The sequence below is a fragment of the Emericellopsis atlantica genome, assembly GCF_019669845.1.
Source record: "Emericellopsis atlantica unplaced genomic scaffold F5Z01scaffold_56, whole genome shotgun sequence".
NCBI lineage: Eukaryota > Fungi > Ascomycota > Sordariomycetes > Hypocreales > Bionectriaceae > Emericellopsis > Emericellopsis atlantica.
This window is the reverse complement of record NW_025764758.1, coordinates 37,706-62,574: the sequence shown is the minus strand read 5'-3', so window position 1 is coordinate 62,574 and position 24,869 is coordinate 37,706. Positions and strand designations below refer to the sequence as shown.

General features: G+C 53.1%; 7 protein-coding genes across 7 annotated transcripts; 3 read left to right on the top strand and 4 right to left on the bottom strand.

Moving 5' to 3' along the window:
* Positions 1-3,943: 3,943 nt before the first annotated feature.
* Positions 3,944-8,780, bottom strand: F5Z01DRAFT_473127 (uncharacterized protein). The gene is made up of 8 exons (XM_046260010.1): positions 8,466-8,780; positions 8,358-8,407; positions 8,007-8,310; positions 7,643-7,960; positions 7,415-7,589; positions 7,335-7,361; positions 4,813-7,289; positions 3,944-4,235 (listed from the first exon to the last, which is right to left on the bottom strand). Exons 1-8 carry the CDS (start codon positions 8,571-8,573, stop codon positions 4,212-4,214), a joined length of 3,483 nt encoding a protein of 1,160 aa, XP_046113569.1. The 5' UTR covers positions 8,574-8,780; the 3' UTR covers positions 3,944-4,211.
* Positions 8,781-9,792: 1,012 nt separating this feature from the next.
* Positions 9,793-11,139, top strand: F5Z01DRAFT_641031 (uncharacterized protein; the record flags this gene model as incomplete). Its single annotated transcript, XM_046262559.1, has 4 exons — positions 9,793-10,252; positions 10,301-10,403; positions 10,619-10,665; positions 10,772-11,139. The coding sequence occupies 4 exons, from the start codon at positions 9,793-9,795 to the stop codon at positions 11,137-11,139; spliced, it is 978 nt and encodes a 325-aa protein (XP_046113568.1).
* Positions 11,140-11,822: 683 nt separating this feature from the next.
* Positions 11,823-13,606, bottom strand: F5Z01DRAFT_668675 (uncharacterized protein). The gene is made up of 2 exons (XM_046264367.1): positions 13,163-13,606; positions 11,823-13,085 (listed from the first exon to the last, which is right to left on the bottom strand). The coding sequence occupies exons 1-2, from the start codon at positions 13,215-13,217 to the stop codon at positions 12,115-12,117; spliced, it is 1,026 nt and encodes a 341-aa protein (XP_046113567.1). The 5' UTR covers positions 13,218-13,606; the 3' UTR covers positions 11,823-12,114.
* F5Z01DRAFT_606377 (cytochrome P450) lies at positions 13,299-14,329 on the top strand (the record flags this gene model as incomplete). Its single annotated transcript, XM_046260770.1, has 4 exons — positions 13,299-13,614; positions 13,666-13,960; positions 14,002-14,107; positions 14,159-14,329. Coding segments are annotated over 4 exons (888 nt in total), but the record flags the coding sequence as incomplete, so codon positions are not given.
* Positions 14,330-14,571: 242 nt separating this feature from the next.
* Positions 14,572-16,676, bottom strand: F5Z01DRAFT_668662 (uncharacterized protein). Its single transcript, XM_046264366.1, has 6 exons — positions 16,574-16,676; positions 15,968-16,521; positions 15,755-15,923; positions 15,378-15,706; positions 15,005-15,331; positions 14,572-14,959 (listed from the first exon to the last, which is right to left on the bottom strand). The coding sequence occupies exons 1-6, from the start codon at positions 16,662-16,664 to the stop codon at positions 14,822-14,824; spliced, it is 1,608 nt and encodes a 535-aa protein (XP_046113565.1). The 5' UTR covers positions 16,665-16,676; the 3' UTR covers positions 14,572-14,821.
* F5Z01DRAFT_668654 (uncharacterized protein) lies at positions 16,677-18,295 on the top strand. Its single transcript, XM_046264365.1, has one exon. It carries the CDS (start codon positions 17,123-17,125, stop codon positions 18,038-18,040), a length of 918 nt encoding a protein of 305 aa, XP_046113564.1. The 5' UTR covers positions 16,677-17,122; the 3' UTR covers positions 18,041-18,295.
* A 3,635-nt stretch (positions 18,296-21,930) lies between these two features.
* Positions 21,931-22,873, bottom strand: F5Z01DRAFT_631332 (UMTA protein; the record flags this gene model as incomplete). The annotated part of the gene is made up of 2 exons (XM_046261778.1): positions 21,931-21,967; positions 22,023-22,873. Coding segments are annotated over 2 exons (888 nt in total), but the record flags the coding sequence as incomplete, so codon positions are not given.
* Between the last annotated feature and the right edge of the window lie 1,996 nt (positions 22,874-24,869).

The following is a 24,869-nucleotide window of genomic DNA, read 5'->3' as shown; positions in this document are numbered from 1 at the left end:
ACGACTCTACAACTGACATAGTTTCAAGACCAGCCAGGCCCCTTTGAGGCACGTCCTGGCATGTGCCGACAAACCGCGCTGCTGGATGCACCGTTGTTTGGCATCACGCTTCCGACTACGCCGAGTAATACAGAGCCTCATGTCGCGCATCCACCGCGTGTTGAGAGGGTTCGGATCCCTCGGGCCATCGCGTTGTCCAATCGCAGGCGCGTCTTTGCGTGCCACTTGGCATTGCAACAGGCGCTTTTGTAGACGGACTCCTCGTCAAAGCAGAGTGAGTGAGGATTGACCCGTGGGCTGCTGGTTACTACTGGGTTGTGTCCGCCCGGGACGCCCATTTCGCTGGTGATAGCCTACCACGAACGTGGCGCGTAGTGGCCGTGCCATCAGGTGTTATGCCACACAGTGATCGGGCGACATCGCAGTACAGTCGCACCTTCTTGCAGCGGCTGGCTGTACTTCCTGTCAATCCACCACATGGGTTGTTTGGTGTTTCTGAAAGGGTAGGAGGTATTACGCAACAAATACAGGTACACGAGGATAAACGTTGGTTGTGACTGTGATTGCATCTTCTTCCCGCGCAGCAAAGGATTTTGTCTTTACTGATAGATACATATAGCCTTTGAGCGACGAAAACTGTACTAAATAGGGTAATTTGACAGTATAATCTTCGCTTGGGGTGAGTAGGACGCATACCCGTTAGGACAATGATAAGAATAGGGTAGTCATTTCTGGGTCGATGCCTGGTCCGCAGCAGGTACGGATACAGCACTCCATCGTTCTCGCTGCCAAGTTCCCAGTCTCGATATCCTAGCGAGATGAGGTTGGATCAGCCATCGCTGGCCGCGTTCTTCCAGTTTACGCACACAAGAGAAAGAGACTAGATTCGACGGGTGTGATGCTCCGGCGGTGCTCTTGGGCTGTTGCGTGAGGAAACCCCCCGGGCCAGGCCACCCATGACCGGCAACCTCGCTATCTGGCAGCCACGGCAGATCATGACCGACGGCTAGGCCCGAGAGGGGAGGTGTCCGTCTTCACCAAGCTCACTGCGACCCTCGGCTAGGACAGCCCTGGCGCTATTCCAGGGCAGCTGCAGCCACCGTGGATTGTGAGAGACGACGAGAGATGAGAGGGTGTGATGGCCCCGCCATTTCTGTGGGCACCTGCCTGGAGGCCCTTGGAGTGTGGCAGCCATAATGAAGGACTAGGGACAAGAGGGTGTGATGACCCTGCCATCACGGTGGACACTTTGCCTGGATGTGACTGCCGTGTGGCAGCCACAAGAAGAGACTAGGCACAAGAGGGTGTGATGGCCCTGCCACTTCTGTATGCACCTGCCTGGGGGGCCTTGGAGTGTGGCAGCCACAATGAAAGACTAGTCAGAAGAGGGTGTGATGGCTCCGCCAACACTGTGGGCACTCGCCTAGGGGCCCTTGTCGTGTGGCAGCCATAATAAGAGTCTAGAGCTAGGAGGGTGTGATGGCTCCGCCATCGCTATGGGTCTTCTGCCTGGGTAGTCCTTGCCGTGTGGCAGCCACAATGGAAGACTAGAGCCAAGAGGGTGTGATGGCCCTGGCAACGCTATGGACACCTGCCTGGGGGCTCCCACTTCGGGCCAGGCCACAATTGATCGACGACTTGCCGTGTGGCAGCCACACGTCACCCGAGCTGCTTAACATCAGAAGCTGGGGTGGCTGCATTCTGCCCCTGTCGATCAGTCTACTCTTTGTGAGAGCCTCCCGACCGCAGGGGTCGCGTAGATGCGCCCGCGTGGCCCATCATATACAGATGCACCCGTGGCAGACAGATAGCGATGGCGCACGACAACGGTTGTCAAGGCCACATCTAGTGAATTGTCCAGCTCCACACTTCTATTACAGTCGTGAGCAAATGCAGCTTCCTATTCACGCACTCTGTCTGTTTATGGAGCCTGGGTCGGATCTATATGTACATGAATCTACCTCGATGAGCCATAATAAGCCGCGCTCGCGCTGCCAGAATAGCCGGGTTTGGATGAGCGCTAGGTGCTGCTGGGTCACTCAGAGTGGGCTGCAGCCCGCCAATGCGGCGCCATGTGTCACAGTGTCTTTCACACGGCTGAATACTTTCAGTGACCGACAAGACGTAGGATTCTATTGGGTACTTTGCCGTTTCAATGGAGTGCACCGAAAGGTATCCATAAAATAAACACTGTATGGAGCCATCATGAACTTTCGTGTTATTCGATTCGATAGGAAGCTGCGAATGCTCACGACTGTATACCGTACCTAAGCCGCAGACCGCCATCCCAACGATGGACAAAAAGCAGCTTTTGGACGCTGAGAACAAGTGCGTATAGGCGTCCGCCAGGATACCGCTATAAATCAAGCGCATCGTTGCGATCGCACTTCTACTTGCTCTTCCATTGCCCATCAATTATAATGCCTCAGAGAGAGGAGATTGTAGGACGACCAAATCGTCGTACGTCTTGGAAGAGAACGCAATCTTCAACGTATGTTCAATCAGTAACATTTGGGATGACATGGGCCATGACTGCACTGACTGCGTCTCGATGTCTGCTGGAACCTCCGAATTCGAGCGATACCGCGCGTGACGCGCAGCAGGCGTCTGCGGGTACTCTGTACTCTGGAAGACTTATGACGGAACGTTATAGCAGTGATGGTCCACACGAGAAATAACCCGACTCGGAGACTGGAGATGGTCCACATAAAGTTTGGACACGCAATGAGGGCTACTGTTTGTGATGTGTGTGGTAGCTATAGGGAAGGGATATCTTGTATTAAGGTGCTGTGCACCACTTCAGTGGTGAAGCTCTCGCAATAAGCTAAAGTGTTGGCAACTGGCCGCTTTAGGCGAGAGGTGTTAATGTCTTAGATTAACTAATAATGCATTAGGTACTCCTTCTGCACGCGGGGACATGTTACTGGATACGGCTAAAAAGGCTTTGCGCAAGCACTAGGCATGAAAAGAAGCTATCGTTAGCACAAGGGCACCCTTACTATTCAAGAGAGGAAAGACCTTGTTAATCAAAAGAAGATTAATGGATAGCTTAAGGAAGAAAAGCGTGCGAAGAGGCGCTATAGTCACGACCGAAATCAGCGACTACCCCGCGCAACTCTCCCGTAGAAGCCAGCCAGTTCTTGTCCTCTGCGCCTTGGGATCATATTTTGGACCCTATGACGTCCATTCTCGGAGCGCAATTCTTCCGTATTCGGCACCCTTTGCCCCTGATGGACAATCTTTATGCAAGCCACAAAAGACAGTCTTTATTTAAGCTACAAGGGCATAATAGATCAGAGAGGCTCTGGACGTCGAAATGGAACAAAATAGCCGAGGCTATAGCTATGATATTGATTGTTATACTTTGTCACCGACTCCCTAGAGCTAATCCTCAACAATCTTCCTTATTATCACAGCTGTGTGTCCTCTCTGGTGGAGGAGAAGCTCGACGTCTTGGGCCATACGCTGCCTCTTTTCCGCTGTAGCGCGAATCATGCCCGGGGTGATGTCCCACCCACCTGGATCAAAGCGTGCTCTTTCGAAACAGTCCATGCCAAAGACTTCTATAGAAGCCCGTATACCATCAACAGTGGCGGAACGAAAGTCGAGAAACTGTTGAAATGCTGCAGCCCCGCTGTTCACATTCTTTGCTGCAACGTTAATGATACGCTTTAAGGCTGAGTGATTCCTTTGTAGTGAGGCGCCACTTTACCACACCTCAGTCATAAGCTTTTCGATATCCTCCGTGACCGTGACTTAGTCTCCCTTCTGGTCGAAAAGGAGCTTTATTACCTTAGCCCCGCTGCCCTCGTTCTCCGCCGCCGCCTTAACGATATCGTCCGTGATCGTGACTTGGTCTCTCCTCCGGTCGAGAAGAAGCTCTATTATCTCAGCCCCGCTGCCCTCGTTCTCCGCCGCCGCCTTAACGATATCCTCCGTGATCGTGACTTGGTCTCTCCTCCGGTCGAGAAGAAGTTCTATTATCTCAGCCCCGCTGTACTCGTTCTCCGCCGCCGCCTTAACGATGTCCTCCCTGATCGTGACTTGGTCGCCCCTCCGGTCGAGAAGAAGCTCTATTACCTTAGCCCCGCTGCCCTCGTTCCCCGCCGCCGCCTTAACGATGTCCTCCCTGATCGTGACTTGGTCGCCCCTCCGGTCGAGAAGAAGCTCTATCACCTTAGCCCCGTTGCCCTCGTTCTCCGCCGCCGCCTTCACGATATCCTCCGTGATCGTGACTTGGTCTCCCTTTCGGTTGAGAAGGAGCTTTATCACCTCAGCGCCGTTCCATAAATTCCCCGCTGCCGCCTTAACGATATCTGCCGTGATCGTGACTTGGTCGCCCCTCCGGTCGAGAAGAAGCTCTATCACCTCAGCCCCGCTGCCCTCGTTCCCCGCCGCCGCCTTGACGATATCGTCTGTGATCATGACTTGGTCTCCCCTCCGGTCGAGAAGGAGCTCTATCACCTTAGCCCCGCTCTCCTCGTTCCCCGCCGCCGCCTTGACGATATCGTCCGTGATCATGACTTGGTCTCCCCTCCGGTCAAGAAAGAGCTCTATCACCTTAGCCCCGCTCTCCTCGTTCCCCGCCGCCGCCTTGACGATATCGTCCGTGATCGTGAATTGGTCTCTCCTCCGGTCGAGAAGAAGCTCTATCACCTTAGCCCCGCCGCCCTCGTTCTCCGCCGCCGCCTTAACGATGTCCTCCCTGATCGTGACTTGGTCTCCCCTCCGGTCGAGAAGGAGCTCTACCACCTTAGCCCCGATCCTAGAGTTCTTTGCCGCCGCCTTGACGATATCCTCCGTGATCGTGACTTGGTCGCCCCTCCGGTCGAGAAGGAGCTCTATCACCTTAGCCCCGCTCTTATTATTCCCCGCCGCCGCCTTGACGATATCCTCCGTGATTGTGACTTGGTTTCTCTTCTGGTCGAGAAGGAGCTTGATTACCTTAGCGCCGTTCCATAAATTCCCCGCCGCCGTCTTGACGATATCCTCCGTGATCGTGAATTGGTCTCCCCTCCGGTCGAGAAGAAGCTCTATCACCTTAGCCCCGTTCCGCCAATTCCCCGCCGCCGTCTTGACGATATCCTCCGTGATCGTGACTTGGTCTCCCCTCCGGTCGAGAAGAAGCTCTATCACCTCAGCCCCGAACCTACTAGACAAGGCGGTAACAGCCCCTTGAGTGATAGTGACTTGGTCTCCCCTCCGGTCGAGAAGAAGCTCTATTACCTTAGCCCCGCTGCTAACGTTCTCCGCCGCCGCCTTGACGATATCCTCCGTGATCGTGACTTGGTCGCTCCTCCGGTCGAGAAGGAGCTCTATCACCTTAGCCCCGCTCTTATTATTCCCTGCCGCCGCCTTGACGATATCCTCCGTGATCGTGACTTGGTCTCCCTTCTGGTCGAGAAGAAGCTCTATCACCTCAGCCCCGCTGCCCCAGTTCCCCGCCGCCGCCTTGACGATGTCCTCCGTGATCATGACTTGGTCTCCCTTCCAGTCGAGAAGGACCTCCATCAACTCAGCCCCGCTATTACGATTCTGGGCTGCAGCTGCAACCACGGCTTCTTCCAAATGCGACCTAGGTTCCGCTCTTTGAAGCATGATCTTGAGAATATCAATATGACTCGAACGAGCGCATTGTTCGAGGGGTGTCGTCCCATGCGAGTCTCGATACGCCGTATCAATGTAGGGCTTGGGTGATTCTCGAGACACAGGCGCTCCAGCGTGATACGGATTCGATGAAAGCGCATGATCAATAAGCGCTGGGAGTCCCCAGCGTGCAGCCAGATGGAAGACAGACAGGTCAGAAGGCATCATCTTGTGTCCCTGCTGGGTGTAGTCTTTCCACCAACTATCGCGTATCTTCGAATCGATGGCGAAAAACTGACCCTGCCTCTCTTCAATCATAAAACATTTCGCAGCCATCTGCGCGTGTTCCGGCCAGAACTGGGTTGAATACGGAACAAGATCGCCGTCTTCCTTTGTATAGCCTCCTCGCTGTAGGGATGAGAACTTTTCAATTAGACATTCAACACAGCGGTTCGCGAGCTCATTGTGTGTCTGCAACTGGTTAACGAACCGCAACTTGCTCCCGATATCGCCCAACAAGAAGTCCTTCACAGACTGGTGGAGCAGTAGGACCTTCTCATCCTGCACCACTATCATTAACCGACAGGAGGCGATGATCTCAATCGTGAACTGGATACGTTCTTCTTCACCTTCGTCTTGGTAAAGACGGCATGCAGAGGCGAGCTCTCGCGTGCTGAAGGGCCGCCGTGCTACTATGACGAAGCTGAGGAGTCGTTTGATCACATCGGAATCCTCGTCTTGTTCAAGGGCAGCATCGAGGAGCTGTTTATAGAGCGATTGAAGTCCCGCGGGAAGCTTCTCAAGGAGTGCGACAGCTTTTCTTGATGGAGTCCTCTCCAGCTCCTGACATACCAAGCCGACCCAGAGGAAGATGCCGTCGGCTTTGTCGCGCAGCACCTGCATAATATTGCCAGCTAGGCTATCTGTGTACTTATTGTTTCTCTTTAGCCTGGCTACCTTCTCGTCAATGAACTTGTCAATGTCTCGCTTAGACTCGTCAAATGATACGAGGTTTTTCTTGGGAAATCTCGATAGAAACCGCTCGATTTCTGGATATGGTCGACTAGTGAGTAGAATGCTCACATTAAGCCTGCCACTGGATTGATCTCCTCCGAATGTTTCCTCGATCTGCTTCAGTAATGTCTCCTGCTCGTCTTGCGCGCACTCATCTAGGGCGTCGACAATGCAGTACTTGCGGCCTGTGCCTTTGTCCGCGCAGGCTTTTGTGAACATTGTCCAAACAGCATCGAACGAGTCGAATGCGCGGTCCTTGCGCTCCTCGTACTTGGGGAGGACATGCTCGATCAGCTGCGGGTGCTGCTGCACCAGCTGCAGGAGGAGCCCACGGACAATCGCCCTAGCGGTGTTACGTGCGTCATAACCAGAGTCGCAGAAAAAGTACGCGAGTGTTTTATTTGGAGTCTTGGAGAAGGCCTCTGATAGCCCCTCGGCAAGGAACATGGACATTGTCGACTTGCCCGTTCCCGGATTCCCGTACAGCCAGAGGACGTCCATCGGCGGCGCCGTCGGCTCCGAGACATCGCCAAGCCAAGCGGTCAGCTCATCAGTTCCGAGTATCCAGTCGCATGTGTTTTTGGCGCGGCTGCCTTTCTTCCGCTTCATCTCCTGCATGTCTTCGTATGGATCGGTGAGGAAGAGGTCTGGTAGACACTTTTTTGCCTCGGGCTTTTCTGCTAAAAGGTCTGCAGCTTGTTAGCGCAGCCTAGGAATAGTGGTGGAAGACTCACATTTACTATCGGTGATGACGGGTGTTGCTGCGCGTTTGTCAGCTATCTCATTTCTAGCAGTCCCAGGTTTGATTACGCACGCGTTCTTCGGCGTTGTATGTTTTTCGGGGCATCGAAACACAGCCTACGCAGCTCTGCAGAGACAGTCTGGAAGGAGCGGTCGTCGGGGCCGGAGTACTTGTTCAATCCAAAGTGGTCGGCTTGGAGCGAGACTCGGTCGGCGCCGTCGATGCAGGCGGACACTTCATCAACGACCTTTGTATCGTAAGCATATGCGGTTCTCACAGTCACCACAGTATTAAGCATACCATTCCTTTAAGAACCCCTCCAATCATGCCCCGTTTGCCGTAATTAGACTCGTATAATTCAAACAAGCAGGTGACAGGGATGGAGACGGTGTTGCACATCCGGCAGAAATCGTGAAGCCTGTCTCGTAGAGAAGGGTCGTTGGAGGCGAGTTCACGTACGATCCCGTCGTGCGCGCCAGCAGGGCGCAATAGTGAGGCCAGTACCTGCGACAGGAATTGGAGTTTGGAGCCCCGGAGTGGTGATCCCAGGAGGACGATGCCTGCTGTTGCCATCACGATGGACCTGAACCCTTCGTCCGAGTTGGCGTATAGGAGGGCCTGGGGTGTTAGTGTCACCTGTCACCCTGAGATCTCAGTTACTCACATGCTGAATGACGTTACCGCCCAAGCTGTGACCGACAAAGACGATCGGTCGGCTCGCCGTTGGCCCCTCCCGAAAGTCGCGGACACGGCGGGCGAGTTCTTCTCCACACAGCGACAGGCGTGTCCTTGGTGCGTCGGCGTGCCACGTCGAGTCGTAATTATAGAGCAAGATCCGCGAGTTCGGCACCACAGCCGGGAGCATATTGTCGTCCTGGAGCCATTTGACATGGCGTTCTGGAGGTTCCGGGTCCTTCCAAGTCCAGGACCAGTCAACGTTGGCACCGAGCCCGTGGACGGCGATGATGCTGGTGAGGTCAGTGAGTGACGTGGGGGCGGACGCATGGGAACGTACTCAACTTCGGGTTTGGTCCCCTCGTATATGATCTCTAGAGCTGGACGACTCTGCGGGGCATGTGAGGTTAGCAGGATCTTGTGCGTAAGGGGGGAAGATGTGGCAAACCATGGCGTCGATAACCGCTCGTGAAGAACTTGGAATAGATGCAGAAGGCTGATGGCTGAGAATTAGAAACAATCGTGCTAGAGATACAGCGTCGGCGATTGATTTCATGAGCGGGGACGCGGACTTTTACTCTGCTGGGTGGGAAGGCTACGCGCCTTGGCTGTATGGGCATCGTACGCGTTGTGTCGGATGGATACGATGCGGTTGGACATTACAATATGCATGTCAGGCGACACGCTTCTTAGAGGCCAATCGAGTCGTCAGGTAGCAGCTGTGGCGCAACAACCTGACCACGCCTGCCTGCATGCACACGGCACAACAGAAATCAGCGCCCACCAAGATGATAGGCACACGGTGATTCTGCTCGCAACCAACTTCGCCAGCGCGAATCTCGCGACTTTCCGTCGGAGTGTCAGCATCGTGCCAGGTGAGGACCGTTTTTCCTCCGTCTGGGAAGCCGCCATTGATGACCCGCCTCTAACAGCTGGCCCCCTTCACCGACCAAGCTTTGCCGGACAGAGTCACGACCCGTCGCGTCGAAGTTGACCTTGCAGACCTGCTGCCAGCATCGACACGGACGTCGGAAGATGCCCTGACGACCCTTGCCCCAAGCCTAGTCTACATCGACGGGAGCTTGATCTGCGCCGGCTTGCCGACACCCACGAGTGGCTGTGGATCGCGGGATGGCACATGCTGCCGCGCCCGCGGTATCAGCAACGCCTCCTCTATCGCGAGCGGTCAAAATAGGCGATGAGCTTTGGCTGCTTGCCGTGTGGCAGTCACAGTGGGTCACAGGGAGCTGTGACCTGGAGCGGCTGCATTCTGCCTGTCAATTAGACTACCCTGAGCGGTGTCCGCATCAGGTTTCCTCAAGCATCAGTGAATGATTGGAAGTGCCTGAGCTTCATGGAAGTGGTGGTCCACAACAAGCACACAGGCACCGACGACCTTCTGAACGGGGGAGAATACGGCACTTTTCGGTCATCAGGCTCGATCTCAACTAAGTCCAAGGAGGCTGGGGGCTTCCAGCGGCGGCCGATTGCTTACAAAGTGGCCGTTGACTATGAAGAATGCTGGAATATCCGATCGTCGACTCAGTAATGATATGTCCGCTCATCATCCGCATCAGCCTGCTTCCTTGTATCAAGACCGCGCGTCATACTCAAGGAGCGGCCACAAACGGATGGACCCAGGGAGCACACCCCGGGGCATTGTGCTCGACACTATTTAATTCTGGTCAGGCTTGCAACTTGCCACTGTCTGTCTAACCAGACTACATAGGGCCGGTCTATGAGCGACGACAATTCTCCAGCTACAAACCCACGGAATGAGTAGTTTCTTGCCTGGTCGGCTTCCAAGCCTTGCCGAATTTGATGCAGGCGTCCAATTGCTCACAAAGCGGAAAAAGCCTCTACGCCGCGGTCGTTCCCTAGCGCATGGGAAAAGGTACACAGTCGAGCAGTCCGACTTCATTATCTATGCCCGTCACGAGATGAAGTGGTCTTGGAACAAAGTCAGAGACGCCTTTGCGATGACCTTCCGGCAGGAACGAACTGTTCCTTGCCTGCAAGGGTGCTACTACCGGGCTAACATGCATATCCCTATGTGGGACGCCGAGGGTTTCCTTCTCTTCGGCGAGAGAGACGCCACGGAACCTTTGCAATTCAATCTCAAAGGCGCGCAAGCGCCGCCGGATGAAGACGTCGGTCTCGCACGTCGGCATCCGGAGGGGGCTGCCTTGTACAGCTGGGTTCATCCTTCGGTGCAAAGCCAGGCGCGCGCTTGGGGTACGTTTAGCGGTGCCGAACCATAAAGTTTTCGCTGACTTTCTTTAGCGTTGAAACGACAAGAACAGATACGGGAACGCGGACAAAGACGGGAGGATGCCTTGAAATCTAGTGGAGCTGCGAAGCCTAAATACCCAGACACCCTTCCGTGGTAATGCCATTGGATGCCAGATCTCGTGAGTGCCGTCATACTACTTGAGGTCTCAGGTATGATGGAGAGCGGAGAGGACCCGTGGCCTAGGTGAATGATAATATCCACCGGAGAATATCGATATGGTTGCTGCCTGCTGCCCTGCTGCTGCGCCAAAGCTCATCTGCCACATTGATTGAAGCATCTACTAGTCCTGTGTCTTGAACTTTCTTCAGCCTATGGCATTGCCTGCACTGGTACCCCTCTGAGTATTGGCCAGCAGGTGAGTATAAGTGCAAGTCCATGCCCACTTTGCTGAGTGACCTTCTCTCATTCATCGTACATCTTGAACTACAAACGACGACCCCGAGACACTCGAGGGATTATAGTCATTCCCATGCCGTCCATCAGCCACAAGGCAACCTCAGGCTCCGAGAACTCAGAGAGCAGCTGGGATGTGTATCTTATATTGGACTCGGATCTGAGTTATCTCAACGACCATGGAAAGCTTCGAGGCCAACTTTTCCCCAGCAATGTCAAGATCAGTATCGTCCCGGTAGTCTTCACAGAGACGCAAAGAGCGCACGAACTAGAAAGAAAGATTTATCTTCGAGCAGCGACTCAAGTTGAAAGGTTCTTCGTCGGCTCGCTCCTTGACACGCATCACTGCTTACAGGGCACACAAGGACAAAGGACATGGCGTCTGGCTGGGCAGGCGTATGCGCACTCTTTACCATGCTCCACAGGTTCAAGTTGAGATTGCAATTCTGCGAGAAGAAATACAAATGTATTGAGTTGACTGGCACTGCATTGCTGCTTGACTAAGCCGGCTAAAAGCCCTTTGATGTGCGCTCGGCGACTCAACACCGTAACTGGAATATAGTCCCCGGCACGGTCGGTCACAGCCAGATTTCGGCTCATACAAAGGGAGTGTCCTCAAGTTTCCGAAGCCATTCGTGGGTACTAAAGTTTCCAGACGAAGTCAGCAGGTTGATAGAGGATGCCCCCTTTCCTTTCCACCAGTACCCAATTATCCATGGAAACAGGTAAAGAAGGAAAAGGATTGATGCAGGCACCATGGTAATTATGAGAAAGCCGAATAAAAGCGTATCATCTCTAACGAACCCCTTGATACCAGCCCGTTACGGAACTTGCCCAAGATTCGCGCAAAGCTCGAATGCGACCTACTTAGGCTTTAACGCAATGATTCTTGACTCTATTAGTAGTACTTCGTTGTCTACCTTGCAGGCACGGCGAGAGTAAAATACATGGCAGATCATGGTGGGATTCTCTCCGAGATAGTGAGCTGGACGGGCAGAACGAAGTTTAAGTGAGAGTATAAGCGATGGAGGATTTGTAATGCCTACACCTAAGCCGTTGCGCCATGTGCAAAAAGATCAGGCGTTGATCGAATGACGAGCGATCAATTCAGGCGTAATAGCTGCATATAGGGGGAGACTGGACCGTGACACACTTGCTCAAGTACCCACCCAAGACCCAGGGATCGTCTAGATATCATATCCGATCCGCCCACCAATCGAGGCGCTCTCATGTCGTCCAAGGGCCCGGCCCAGATCAGCTACTTACCTTGTGGCCTGGTTGATCATCGCCACAACGCTCCGATCGACTGCTACTTGGCCGATGGTGGCGGTGGGCTGCATGGTCCACTTTCGCCGCTTCGATACGTGACATGGTACTGAGAGAATACTCATCTATTCATGGTAGTTACCATCTATAATAGAATACCCTGTAAAGTGCGACACACATCCAAACCAAGAGGTCGAGTTGGATCATCTTGCGCCCCGTAGCACGAGAACTCGATAAGAAGAGCAAACTTATTTTTCACACTGCCTCGATTTAAGGGATCAATGACCTCGCATTCCTGAAGCTTCCCGTCACCCAAATCAATATATGGCATGAAAGGGCAGAGTTTTCGAATAGGTGAGATCTCACAGACGGCTCCTGGTGGAAGTAGAAGACAGCTGTGATTTTGTCGATAATGGTTACCGTTCATAGCATCGTTTGTCCTTCGGGAATTTCCTTGAATAGGGCATATCCTAACGTGAGGGGTAGAGTGTTCTGAGCCATCAGGGAAGTCTGCCCATACAACCCTAATATTGTTGAGATTGGGCTTCGTCGATCTCCTCCACGCCACGCTTTGTGTAGGCTGGACGTCTCCAGAGACTGGGAGAATATTACGTCTTAGTATATGTCTACCGAGACGTTGTTTGGGGATTTTGGTGAAGATGTTGCCGTTGACATCGGTTCCATATGGATGATAATAGCGGTTTTGAAGTCCATGAGAGGTTGATGGCTTCTTGAACATATCAGTAACAATCCTGACCGCTATCCAGACTTTGAGGGGTTCCTCGTTCCAAGGGTCAGAATGTTCTTTCCAATAGCCGACAGGATCTTCGAGTCGTTTCTTCCAGATAGTCATGTCGCGGCCGACTAAGAACACTTTGTGTCCTTTGCTCATCAAACCCTCGATCCAAGGTGAATGTTCAGGCACGTCTCGGAGTAAGGAAACGAATTGATCCCTCGTACGCTTCCATTCTTTATCCCCCAAGATGTTGAGTGCGGCGAGAAAACTTGCGGCTTCTGAGCCCGAGAGGTAGTTTAAAACTCCTTCTGTAAAATGGGGTAGTGCTGCACAGAGGCGTTGAAGAGAAATATCGGACTCGCTCATGGCTCTTGGGTAATCTATCGAGTGGATGATGAGAGGTAAGTAATGGGTAGAAATAGTAGGACAATAGGGCAGCGCGCGACTTTATACTTACTTCGCAGATCCACTCTATCTCGGAGCCGTTTGGTTTCATCAAAGCGGTACGTCATATTCTACAGCAGCTGGAGGTTGTCGTCCTTGCTAGTGACCATGCTCATGGCTAGAGTCCCTCCAAGACTTTGAGCTGACGGCAGCAGGGCCGCGATGTAGGCGGAACGTTGCGGAACAACATCGCGCTCAGCAAATTCGCAGCCGCCGCTGGTTTCTTCCTCGTGCCCCTGCGCATCCTTGTCAACCCGTTAACTAGTTGGATGCTGCTGCTGCCGATGGGCAGACTGTACAGGACCACGTCAGCGGCTTTGCGGAAGCGGATGAGCAACCCCAATGCCGGCAAGGACATGCTCTCGCACTGGCTTCGCGCTTCCGAAGTATCAGGGACACTGAGCGTACGGGAGATCGAGGCGCAGGCGAATGTGAATGTGGGCGCAGGGGCGGAGCCCGTTTCCAGTACCTATCCCAGTTCCTCTTTCTTAGCCCCGCGCTGACTCCGCCTTGAAGCTGCTATTCAGAGCGTTGTGTATCACATGATCAGGCATCCCAAGGCTTGGTCGATGGCCCGCGACGAGATCGATGCGGCTCGTGCCCAAGGGCGCTGCCAACATCGCGTTGTTTCGTCGCACGACGCCCAGAGCCTGCCTTATGTACAAGCTTGCGTAAAGGAGTCGCTGCGCTTGTTTAGCCCAACGACCATGGGCTTGCCTCGTAAGGCCCCGAAGGGCGGCATCACTATCGCAGGCCGACACTTCGCAGAGGGCACCACTCTCAGTGTTTCTTCGCAGCAGGTTTGCGCGCTGTTGGTGAGCCGGTTCACCACGGAAGGCTGACACCCACAAGTGCAGTGCACTTATCGACGGACATCTGGGGAGCTGATGCTCACCAATGGCACCCGGAACGCTGGATGTCTGGCTATACAAAGGAGTTGGGGGAATACTGGTTGGTGGTAAGTTATCGCACGATTTACGGACGCCGCGCCAAGAGCTAAGGTGACAAGTTTTCCGCTGGGTTTTTGACGTGCCCGGGACGTCACCTTGCGCTGATACAGGTCTCTAAAGTGGTAGCTTCTCTAATCCACTGCTACGACATCCGTCAGGTGGATCCGGACAGCGTGTGGAGGTACCAGGCTAACTTCACCGCGCTGACACACTCGTGGCCGGTAATGGTGTGTTCAGACGCTCCATGTTGAAGACAAATAGCAAGTTGAGATACGATGATGTTGGATCCCACGAGTGATTCCAAACTGACGTTGTAAAACCCCGCTCATGTGACGGCCCGGATCTACAATACCCCGATGACGTTACAACGGTATACGAAGGACAGCGTACTCTGGCAAGTGCGAACGTAGCTGCTCGGCGTCGAGAACAGCCTTGCTACGAATGTTGGAGACCCTAGTTCTTATCAAGCTGCTTGACAAATTTTGCATGTAAAATTGTGGTGTTTTGGTTACTATCAACGCGGTATTCGTGCGTGTCGCCCTGCTCCCTCAACATGCGAGAATTTGCCTGAGAGTTAAATCCTCCACAGCGTCTGTTTTCATGAAAGCGTACATAACCAAACGACGATCAAGACTTCGATCATTAGTTGCATCATAGGAAAAAGCAGAGTGGGTACTCGGATCTTCCCGAGCGTTAGTCATGAACGCTACGGTTGGTTCCGACTAACCTAGATCACACAAGCCCGCCAGCTCAGGTGGAGTCGATCTGTTGTTTCTGAGCTGAGCTAGTAGGAGTCGCGCGTAATTAACACTCCTGTCGATCAGCTGCTCTGGTGTAAGTGGATGGCGCCATTGATAAGTCTATCTAAGTTAGCCCGGTTCGCAGAATGCACGAGATGCACTTACAGGACTAAAATATTTAACCCAGTAAATCAGCCTCCAGCTATCCTTCTCGAGGACCGAGAGAAGAACAAGAGTGGCAAAAAATCCATCGGTTCTATCTTTGTCAAAGTCGGACAGTGCGCTCTTGATTCTACCAACTATGCCTCTCTCTTGGTCAGCCACATAAGCCTCCAAATGCTGATCCAGTTGATTTTGCAAAACCCTGGGAGCAGGGCGTTGGTCGAAGTAAGGGTGATCAAAGTCTTCTACAAGTGGCGTTTGGTAGCATTGCCATCCCTTCATCAGAAGGCGATTTGCAGTCCATAAGTGGAATGCTTTTGAGAGAAGCGACTGGGTTGCTTTAGCCTTGAATTCAGACAGTGAAGTTGCGACGTACGAATCTTTCAGTTCTTGCTAAGTCCCAGAGCTTTATCATGAGGCTGTCTTCCATCTCTTGTATGCAAGCTGAGGAATTCCGTTGGATATATTCAAGGAGATGTTGGCATCCCCGTAACCTCGCGGCCGGTCCCTCCAAGCATACCCAGCCGTTGTAGGTCTTGCCCCAGATCCTCTTGTACTCTGTCGCGGTGGGATAGAAGAACTCGGCGTGGACACGGAGGGTTGGCCCGCGAGAAAAATGGAATAGACCTAATATCCTATCATACTGCCGAGGGAGAGAATCGATCCCCGCCCATTGTGTTTTGTAGGAATACGATACATCTTTCCCTGTTCCCAGTTAGTGGGATCAAACCTGTGAATGTTAAGAGGACTTGCATTTGCTGAAAATACAAAATTGCACGACATCGGGAACCATTCGTGGGTTACTGATAGGATATAATGTGAATGGTGGTTGTTGCCATTGTGGCTGCTGTCGTTGTACTTGAGGCTGATGTTGCCCTGACGTATTCCCTTGTTGGTCTGCCTCCGTACGCTGAATGATAGACTGTCCCCGTCAGTGTGGCCCACTCTGCGAGGGGGTGGAATTACGTTGAAGCACGTCCTCCAACTCCCTACCTGCGTCATTTCCGATGTGGGTTGATCTGTGATTGAAGATGATTGGCACGGAGGGTGAGATGGGAAGGGCCCCAAACTGAGCGTTCTCGTAGCGTCCTGGCTGGTAGGCACTGCCGAGTTGTGGGGAGCCAAGTCCGAAATTGCTTCATGGCTCATTGCTGGCATCGGGTTGGGGCCAGATGCCCCTGCGTTAAAGTTCAAGCAGTTGTCGATATTGAACATCCCAGCACCATAGAACACTGGATCGTCCCCGAATGGCGCTGAGGGAGACATCGTTTCAGAGACCTCGAGTGGAAGGCTCGCCTGGGAGGGTCCAGCGCGCCCGTTGGAGACGTCGTTTGGTAGCGTCTGCCGGCTTGCACGGTAGGCTTTCTGGCTTTTGGACGTTAACCGGTTCACCATGGCTTTCGCGTAATACATTTTCAATGTATCCTGCTCGTCGGCATGTTGTTCCTGATGCCGAATGAATTTTCGCACCGTTATTTGCATTCGGCCGCAGAAAACGCAAGGTTCTCTACACTCGACATCTGCGCGTTGTAAGTAAGTGTATGCTGTTGGAAGTAGAAGTCTGTCACCTACGTTGCTGATAGTGCCGGGAAACGTGTCCCCTCCGACTTGGAGGAAATCGTGCAGGTGGCTCTCGAAAGGTGGCCCGTGCTGACTGAGCCATGTATGGGTGCCTAGCGGAGCCCTCTTCAACATGTCGCGCGACCTGCAGGAACGCGATCCAACAACCAATTGTCACGTCTCCGAAAACACAAACGCGGAACACATGAGCTCCAAACGGGATCAGGCTGGTCAGCAAAGATGGGGTGAAGATGGCGAGGATGGGCATTTAATCGAGGCCCCCCCCCCCCCGATTATCGCTTCCCGTCGCCGCCATGCTTCTCAACCATGTCGGAGCCCGCCCTTCCTTCGCGAGTACGACGTTTTGACCCGGTCCAGCTGGACGCGCTCTGCTTTACCTGGAACGAAGGCTTTGATTCAATCACGAATCTTGGTACTATGACCGCCGTTTACCAAGCAATTGAGCAAAGGTTATGAAAAAAGGATGTCCCGCGTTTGAATAAGAAACACGACGGAGAGCTGGTGACAGGCTTGCACATCCAATCGGCTAGCCGGTCCAAAATGGAGGAACTCGCTGAACACGAGATCTCGTTTCTAGAGGGGCTCGCCTTTACTGGACTGCACAACGATGTGGTTGAGTTTGACCAGAATCTTCTCAATGAAGCGTTCGAACGCTTCGCACCACCCCTCCTGTCCGACATAACCCTGCCACGCCTCTCCTTTCTGCGGACATCAGGCCTATCGTCGGAGATCAGCAACCAAAGCTGCCATTTCCTGCATCTAACCTACCAAGAGTATTTTGCGGCGCGTTATTTTGTACGACAGTGGAAGGCAAGCCTACCCAATACCTGGCTGCCCGCCAGTGGGGATACTCAAGACGCTGGTCCTACGCCCATCGAATATCTCAGGAAGCACAAGTACATAGCACGGTATGACATCCTATGGCGCTTCTTAGCCGGTTTGCTTGACGCAGATGGCAAGGCGAAGGAGTTCTTCGACGTGATCGGAAAGGAGCCGGTCGACCTCTTGGGCCTAACGCATCAAAGGCTCGTCATACATTGCTTGAGTGAGGTGCAGGCTCTGCCGCAATCGAGTTTTACACCGGTTCGGACAAGACTTGAGGATGACCTGGTGGAATGGCTGTTGTTCGAGTGCAAATGCCGGAACGAGTCGTCTTTGGCACGTGAAATGGAGCTTCCGCCGCTGGTCTTATGCAGGGCAATGCAATCGGCAACCGATGACGGCCGAGGCAAGTTTGTCAAAGCCTTGACAAAACGACACAGCGTCCCGACGTGCGTAGCCGATCTGCTAGCATCTTGGCTGGAACCTCATGCACCGAGGGAGCTGATAAGGAGGATCTTGGCCATTCTGGGTCGACATTCATTCCTATCAGACGAGTTACTCACGCGGGTAGCGGCGGGGCTCAATGATAGCGACTGGCGGATCCGACGAGAGGCGGTCCAGGCGCTCACGAGCTGATGACCAGTACAGACCCGACAGTTGGTGGGACGGCCGGCTTCCGCAAACTGAGCCCCGGTAGGACTAGCCATCCCACAGCCTGAATATGCGGTTCGTTGTGGCCGAGAGCTATGCGTCGGTCGCTCAGCGTGGGACGCTGGTCCAAGGTCGCGGAGGTTAAAAGACCATGCTCCCTCGCTTCTGGCCGTCTCCTGTTTCCTCGACCATACAGTATTTCCAGTCAGACCCTGCGAAGCGGGTACAGAAACATGGCACGAACTGTGGTTCCGAGCGTTGCGTTGGTTATGGCCCTCTTCCGCCTGGACGACTCTGCAACTGACATAGTTTCAAGACCAGCCAGGCCCCTTTGAGGCACGTCCTGGCATGTGCCGACAAACTGCGCTGCTAGATGCACCGTTATTTGGCATCACGCTTCCGACTACACCGAGTAATGCAGAGCCTCATGTCGCGCATCCACTGCGTGTTGAGAGGGTTTGGATTCCTCGGGCCATCGCGTTGCCCGATAGCAGGCGCGTCTTTGCGTGCCACTTGGCATTGCAACAGGCGCTCCCGTAGACGGACTCCTCGTCAAAGCAGAGTGAGTGAGGATTGACCCGTGGGCTGCTGGTTACTACTGGGATGTGTCCGCCGGGACGCCCATTTCGCTGGTGATAGCCAACCACGAACGTGGCGCGTAGTGGCTGTGCTACCAGGTGCTATGCCACACAGTGATCGGGCGACATCGTAGCGGCTGGCTGTACTTCCTGACATCCAATCACATGGGTTGTTTGGTGTTTCTGAAAGGGTAGGAGGTATTACGCAAATGAAGTGTGAGATTTTGCTCATTGCCAAAGCAGCATGTGAAACAATAATCCCACACATCTCGCCAGAATTGACGACGGACAAAAGCGGTTGTCAGCAATATATAAAACGCCAATCACCACCCTAAACGACACCAGCACATACAATTCAATGAGCGCACGCAAAAACACGCAATGGACAAAGCTGCGGCAGGAAAGTGGGCGGGTAATGCTGGCTGTCTCATATAGGCCTCAGCGACTGCTCGAACAAGTTCGCGATCCAGAGGAACCACATGGCATCGTGGTACTGATCGGAAACTACATAAAGTCCCTCTTTCTCAACAACATGTGTCCATGGAGCAGGCACCCCAGCAATGCGAGACACCACGGTAGATATCCGGGTAGATTGACCTCCATTCAATCGACTGTAAGGACGCTTGTGCCAAACCTGGCATCAGATTGATGGTTTCCTCTTCTTCGGGGGCAGTAGCCTCAAACTTTGAGTCTTCGAGACTAACCATGTTGCTCGACGATAAGCTTTTCCTTGCCCCTATCAGTCGCTTGGTAATCATAAGCAGTGTCCTGTTTGAGTAAGGCGCCTTCTTTACATCATCAGTACCATTGAAGGTAAATTCAAGCATATGTATAAAAGAGCGCGCTGTAATACGTCAAGAAAAAGTATTCAGATCAGGCTAGACAGGGCTACCCTATACTCCGCCGGCGACCTGACACCCCGATGGACACGCAGATGTGAGGTTCGCATCGACTAGTCGGACTTCGTTCTCTCCTCGCACCTGTGCTTATGGTCAGTTGCGTTGCTGCTCACAAATTGCTAGCACGCCCCTTTGCCTCCTTAATCTGACTAGACAAGAGGCTCTCGACGATGCCTACTGTTTGCAGCGTGTCATCAACTCTTGCAGACGAATCCTCATCTCCATAGCTCTTGTATGATTGCTTCACAGTTTGAAGCTTGTCTATCTCGGTTCGCAAGATATCACGAAGTTCGGAAAATCTCGTGGCTTGTCTATCGCTATTATGGTCAACACAACCGTCTACAACGAGCCTTGGGATCTTACTGTTGTGTTTTGTCCATTTTGCACGTTGTCGTGGCTGCAATCAGCTTGGACAGCTTGAGAAATCACGCTTAATCCAGCGTATTACTGTGGCGTTGAGCGCGGGATGGTAGATAGGAATGCTCGGTCAATGTGCCTCAAGGTGCAGAGTGTTGTTCCTTTAATGGGCCGGATTGCGGATTGCGGATTGCGGAATAGAACATTGGTGTGGATATTCCTTGCTATATCCACCTTGCCGGAACCCCCCAATGAGTATCGATCAATAATAGCGCAAAGGCTTGGTTGGGCCTCGCACGCGCAGGAGACGCCGATCACGGGTTTTATCTCCACTTTCGCACGAATATAGTCATGTGTGTAACTCCGTAGATAGATCGCCTTCCCACCCAAGCGCTTGAAATCTCAATCCGGAGAAAATGAAGCTCAAATCGACAAGCCCAGCATCATTATTACCCAGTGCACACCACTGCGTCATGAAACGCACCTCAACACAGTCCGCGGCCACTGGTCCACGCCTATTGGGCAAGCCCAGCGAGCACAGTGGGGTCGTCTGTTCTTGGAAGCCACGTGAGTTCTTGCTTGGAACGGCGACAAGAGAAGCCCAATTACCCGGCCAAGGCCCAGAATGCGTCCGATGCCTGGCGTTGTGGTACAGAATGTCTTAAAGGGCTAGGGACGGTTCTTACGCACTCCTTGTAGCATAGAGAGGCATTATACCACTACCAGCAGCGCCGTGATTGTGTCGCCGACGAATGAACTCGCATCGGCTGCGAGGAGCGCAAACGGAACACTGGTGATTGATTGGTGCGGTCTGCGCCCTAGCTCCACATTAGTACAACGAGTGGTCTGCCATTGGCTCAGCGACGCAGATTTTGTGACGCAGCGGGTAGAGTTGAGAGCCGCCAAACTTTGCTGCCGAAGCTTTGAACTAAAAATCCAGCTTACATCATTGAAATGGGTCGACTTGAGTACATCATACATATATAGGAACACGGTTCTTGGCTGGTTCACAAGTCTTGAGGAACCTGTTCAAACTGTCCAAAAGTAATATGAGTCAATTCATTAGTTGCACCATTGATGATGGTGCTCTCATCGTCAGCACCAAACCGGTGACCATGCGGTATGCGACCATTAGAAGCGGGGCGGTAATCGTTCTATGTGATAGCGACGAGGTACTCCGATTTGTTCTGGAGTCGAGGGGAGCTTGGCGGGACAGACGCGGAGGCAAGGCAGGCGGGTTCTCTGAAACGTCAACCGCCGATGCGAATGGCAAAAACTCAGCTTCTTCTGTCGCTACCCCCTGTCTGGCACAGTTAGACGGCAGTTTCGAATTTGTCGGTGTTCAAGACGCAGATGCGTCGGCAGAGGTACCGCATCATCATGCGATTTGTCTTCTTACAGACCTTATCTAATCCCACCAGAACGTATTTGCCAACTCACCGGGTCTGAAAAGGAACGAAATGGCGGATGCACATGGGAAATCTCAAACTTGAATGCTCCTCAGGCACCGTTGTCCACGGCGATAGCAACGGCAAGTTTGAAGCCTTGGCGTGTCGAGGATATTGAGCTATTTGGGAGAGTTTATGACACTGCAATGACTGAAGGGATTATTAGTGCTTTTCTACGGCTCCTTGGTTCACCGGAACGTTTCCCGATGTGCCACAGGGGTAAGATCCATGGTCCACAATGGCATCAGAGGATGGACAAGGGAGCCGGGGAGACCACGACAGCTTTCTCTAACGCCAATCTCCGCCAGATAGTGTTCACGGGCTCGCTCTTATTGCTGCCGCATAACGCCGTGCTGCATACTTCGAAGTCGTACACGGACCTATCACCAGGCGAGACCGGATCAAACATACTTTGCTCGCGGCCAGGAATGGCTGCGGTCGTTCTATCGCATCTGTACCGTCGTCTGATTGGGACACTTGGCTGGAAATTTTTGGTTCACCGCCGAAGAAGTTGAATTATCCCCAGGAAGTAAACTCGCACAGGTGCTTTGAATCATTATACATACTATCTACATAGTTCATACATTCTACGGTTAAGGGGCTCGAGGTTTCCTCGCATAGACGTTTGGCCTGCCGTCTGCGTTAGCTGCAGTTTAAAGCTCGGTAGTATCGAAGCTCCACTCACACCACAGTATACGGTCGGATTTTGAAGTCCCGGCAAGCTTTCCTCATGTTCGCGACGAGTAGCTGGATCTCCGTGTATTCCCATCCCATGATCTCTGCGAGGAGGAAAAGTGCGAAGCCTTCCAGACTCTCCTCCATGAAGGCAAGATTGAAGGAGCCGATCTCCTTGAGCCGCCGATCACTGCTCCATCCGCCACATGGCAGATAATAATCTTTCTCGACAATGTCTTCGAAACCGGCGTCCAGCAGGTAGTTGCGCATACGGCCGTCCAGTCCAATCCTGGCCGTCTTGCCAAGACGGTCAAAGGCTTCGAAGAAGACATTGGCCCACTGCTTGAATACGTGGTCAGGATCGTCGCGCACCTCGGGCACGTCGCTCTGTAACTCAATGTTGAGTTCGAAATGCTCCAGGTAGCCGCCGGGCACAAGTGCCTTGTACGCCTGGCTGTACAACCTTGTCCAGTCGTCTATGCTACCGTAAAGCATGCGGATGTGTACAAAGTCAAAACTCTCGGGTGTCCATGTCCAGTCGAGTTGCGCGTCGTCCAAGTGGAACTGGCAGTTGGGGGGCACCCAGGCCGGCTGAATGGGACTTATGTCAAAGCCAATGACCTCGGCCGACGGGAAGGTATCTGCCATATCGATGGCCCAGATGCCCGTGCCCGTCCCGACGTCGAGGACCTTAGATGGGCTGCCTACAGGCGCTTCGTATAGCTGGTCATTCAAGAGTCGTGTTATGTAGTGATGGGCGATATCCAGCCCAATCTTTTGCCTGTCATCGTTGGGACCCCAGTACTCTGTCGTTTTCGAGCTCTGGAATGTCCGCCCGTGGAGCTGGCGGTACTCGAAGACACTGTCGGTAAGGGAAGCAGTCGAGGTCGCGATGCTGTGACGTTCAGTGTCATGATCCAGCAGGGACAGATCAAGGACGCGTTAATTTAAGTACCTGCCCCCGTCTCCAAACCCTTCATCGTCGTTTTCTTGCTCATCTGCGTTCTAGGGAACATGCCAGTCAGCTGCGAGGCAATATGCTGTCCACTTCATGGGAGCTCGGCGTGGCTACTACGAGAGCATCAAGTTGAAGTGTCGAGGCAAGCGTACAAGCACAACTGTGCGAGTGCAAATAGCACACAGAGTAAAGAACGTGGACTGGTCCCTAGGTGTCGAGGACTTGTTTGCAAGGTGTTTCAAACAATGTGCAATAATCCCTTCGGTGAACACATGGCAAGGAGTTTAGACAGTGGGCGACGAAATGTTCTCTGGTATTTGGCGCGCGGGGAGTGAATGTGACCACCAGACATGGCTACAAGATCAACTTTGAGTACATCTGGAAATGCACTGGGTGTGAAATCGAGGTCAAACGGCACTCGCGAAGTGTCAACCCACGTAAGATATGCTGTGTATTTTGCAAGGGAATTCTCAAGCAAATCAAGCCCTTAGCGAGGGGCAGTGCCAAGTTTGGTGAGCCAGGGCTTGTGGAGGGATAGGGAGCTGTCCGAGGCGACTGTAGGGCTTGTAGGACTTGAGATTCGTCACTTCTGGGTACGTAATCTGTGTGTTTATAAAAATACTCGCCGAAAGGGCTCATATTATGTAGCTCGTGTCTTTATCAAGCGCTAACCTTCTCGCCAGTGCCGTAAGCAATGTTGACGACTTTGAGGCCCGATTTAGAGTTGGTGCCCAGCACCGAGCTACCACAGTTAGTCCGGTTGCTAACAGTGAGGTCGAGTTTGCACTCAACGTCCTCGCCGAACTTGCAAAGAGGGTCTTGGATGTTGATGAGCTTAGTCGTGCTCTCAAGGAAGCAAGCAAGCAGGTGGGCATAGCTCCGAGCAATACCATTCTGCACCGACAATAGAATCGAAAGACATAGAGGCGTCGGCGGGCATGCAGCGCAGCTGGTTCTGGGCCTCGGCTCGACTTCGTCCGGCGCGTGACGCGTTTTGCCGATGAGACGTTTCATTACTTTGAGTGACACTCGGGGCACAGCGTCCGGTTTGTGGCGATTCGAGAAGCGGGTTATCATGGAACGGCACATGAGGTGGTTTTATATATTGCGGACAACCGCTTTTGTCCGTCGTCGCTGTCCTGACTCAAACCAGCCTGCTTACTCGGCCAGCCCGATAATGGCCCATCAAGCGATTGACGTGGGCCATAAGGTGCCAAAGAGGTTGGCAGTGTTCGGTTGCTGTCGAACTGACAGAATGGACACGAATATTTCATAAACTGGCTTCTTCTCAAACACGAGCGGACCCTATACCAGCTACAGAGTCTGTTGCTTTTGTCGGTTGCCCTTTCAGGTGAGGCATGGAGGGACGCAGACCATTCCCTTATGCAGCTGCCTTGGTGGAGCTTGGAATGATCCATTTCGTAGTATACGTCTTGTCCTCGCAAACCCCCCGTTGGCAGCGACTGTCATCTCTACGGTAAGTGCCAGAAGGGTGATGGGGTCGAGCCTTACCCGGATGCGCGGGGGTGAGCGCTACCAGAATGCGCGAGTATATGTGGAAAACACTCCCCACTTGGTGCTGTTAGCAGTTCATTACATTCTCGCGAGGTGACGGAGACCTATCTCATGAGCATTGGAGCCAAGAGGCCTGCCTGACTGTGGAGTCGTCGAGTCTCGAACGTCAGGGGGCTGCTCCGTGGGATTATTTAAGGGCCTGGCTCTCCTCAATCCAAGGAGATTCCACATGCAACCTCAAGATGACACCTTATCAAACTGAACCAATGGGCAGCCATCCCGAAGGACACCCCCATCGTATAGCCTCGGAACTCTATCCTACGCAGGAAGAATGGGATTTTATAGCACCCTCAGCAGTACATTCTCCTGAAAGTTTGACCCAGG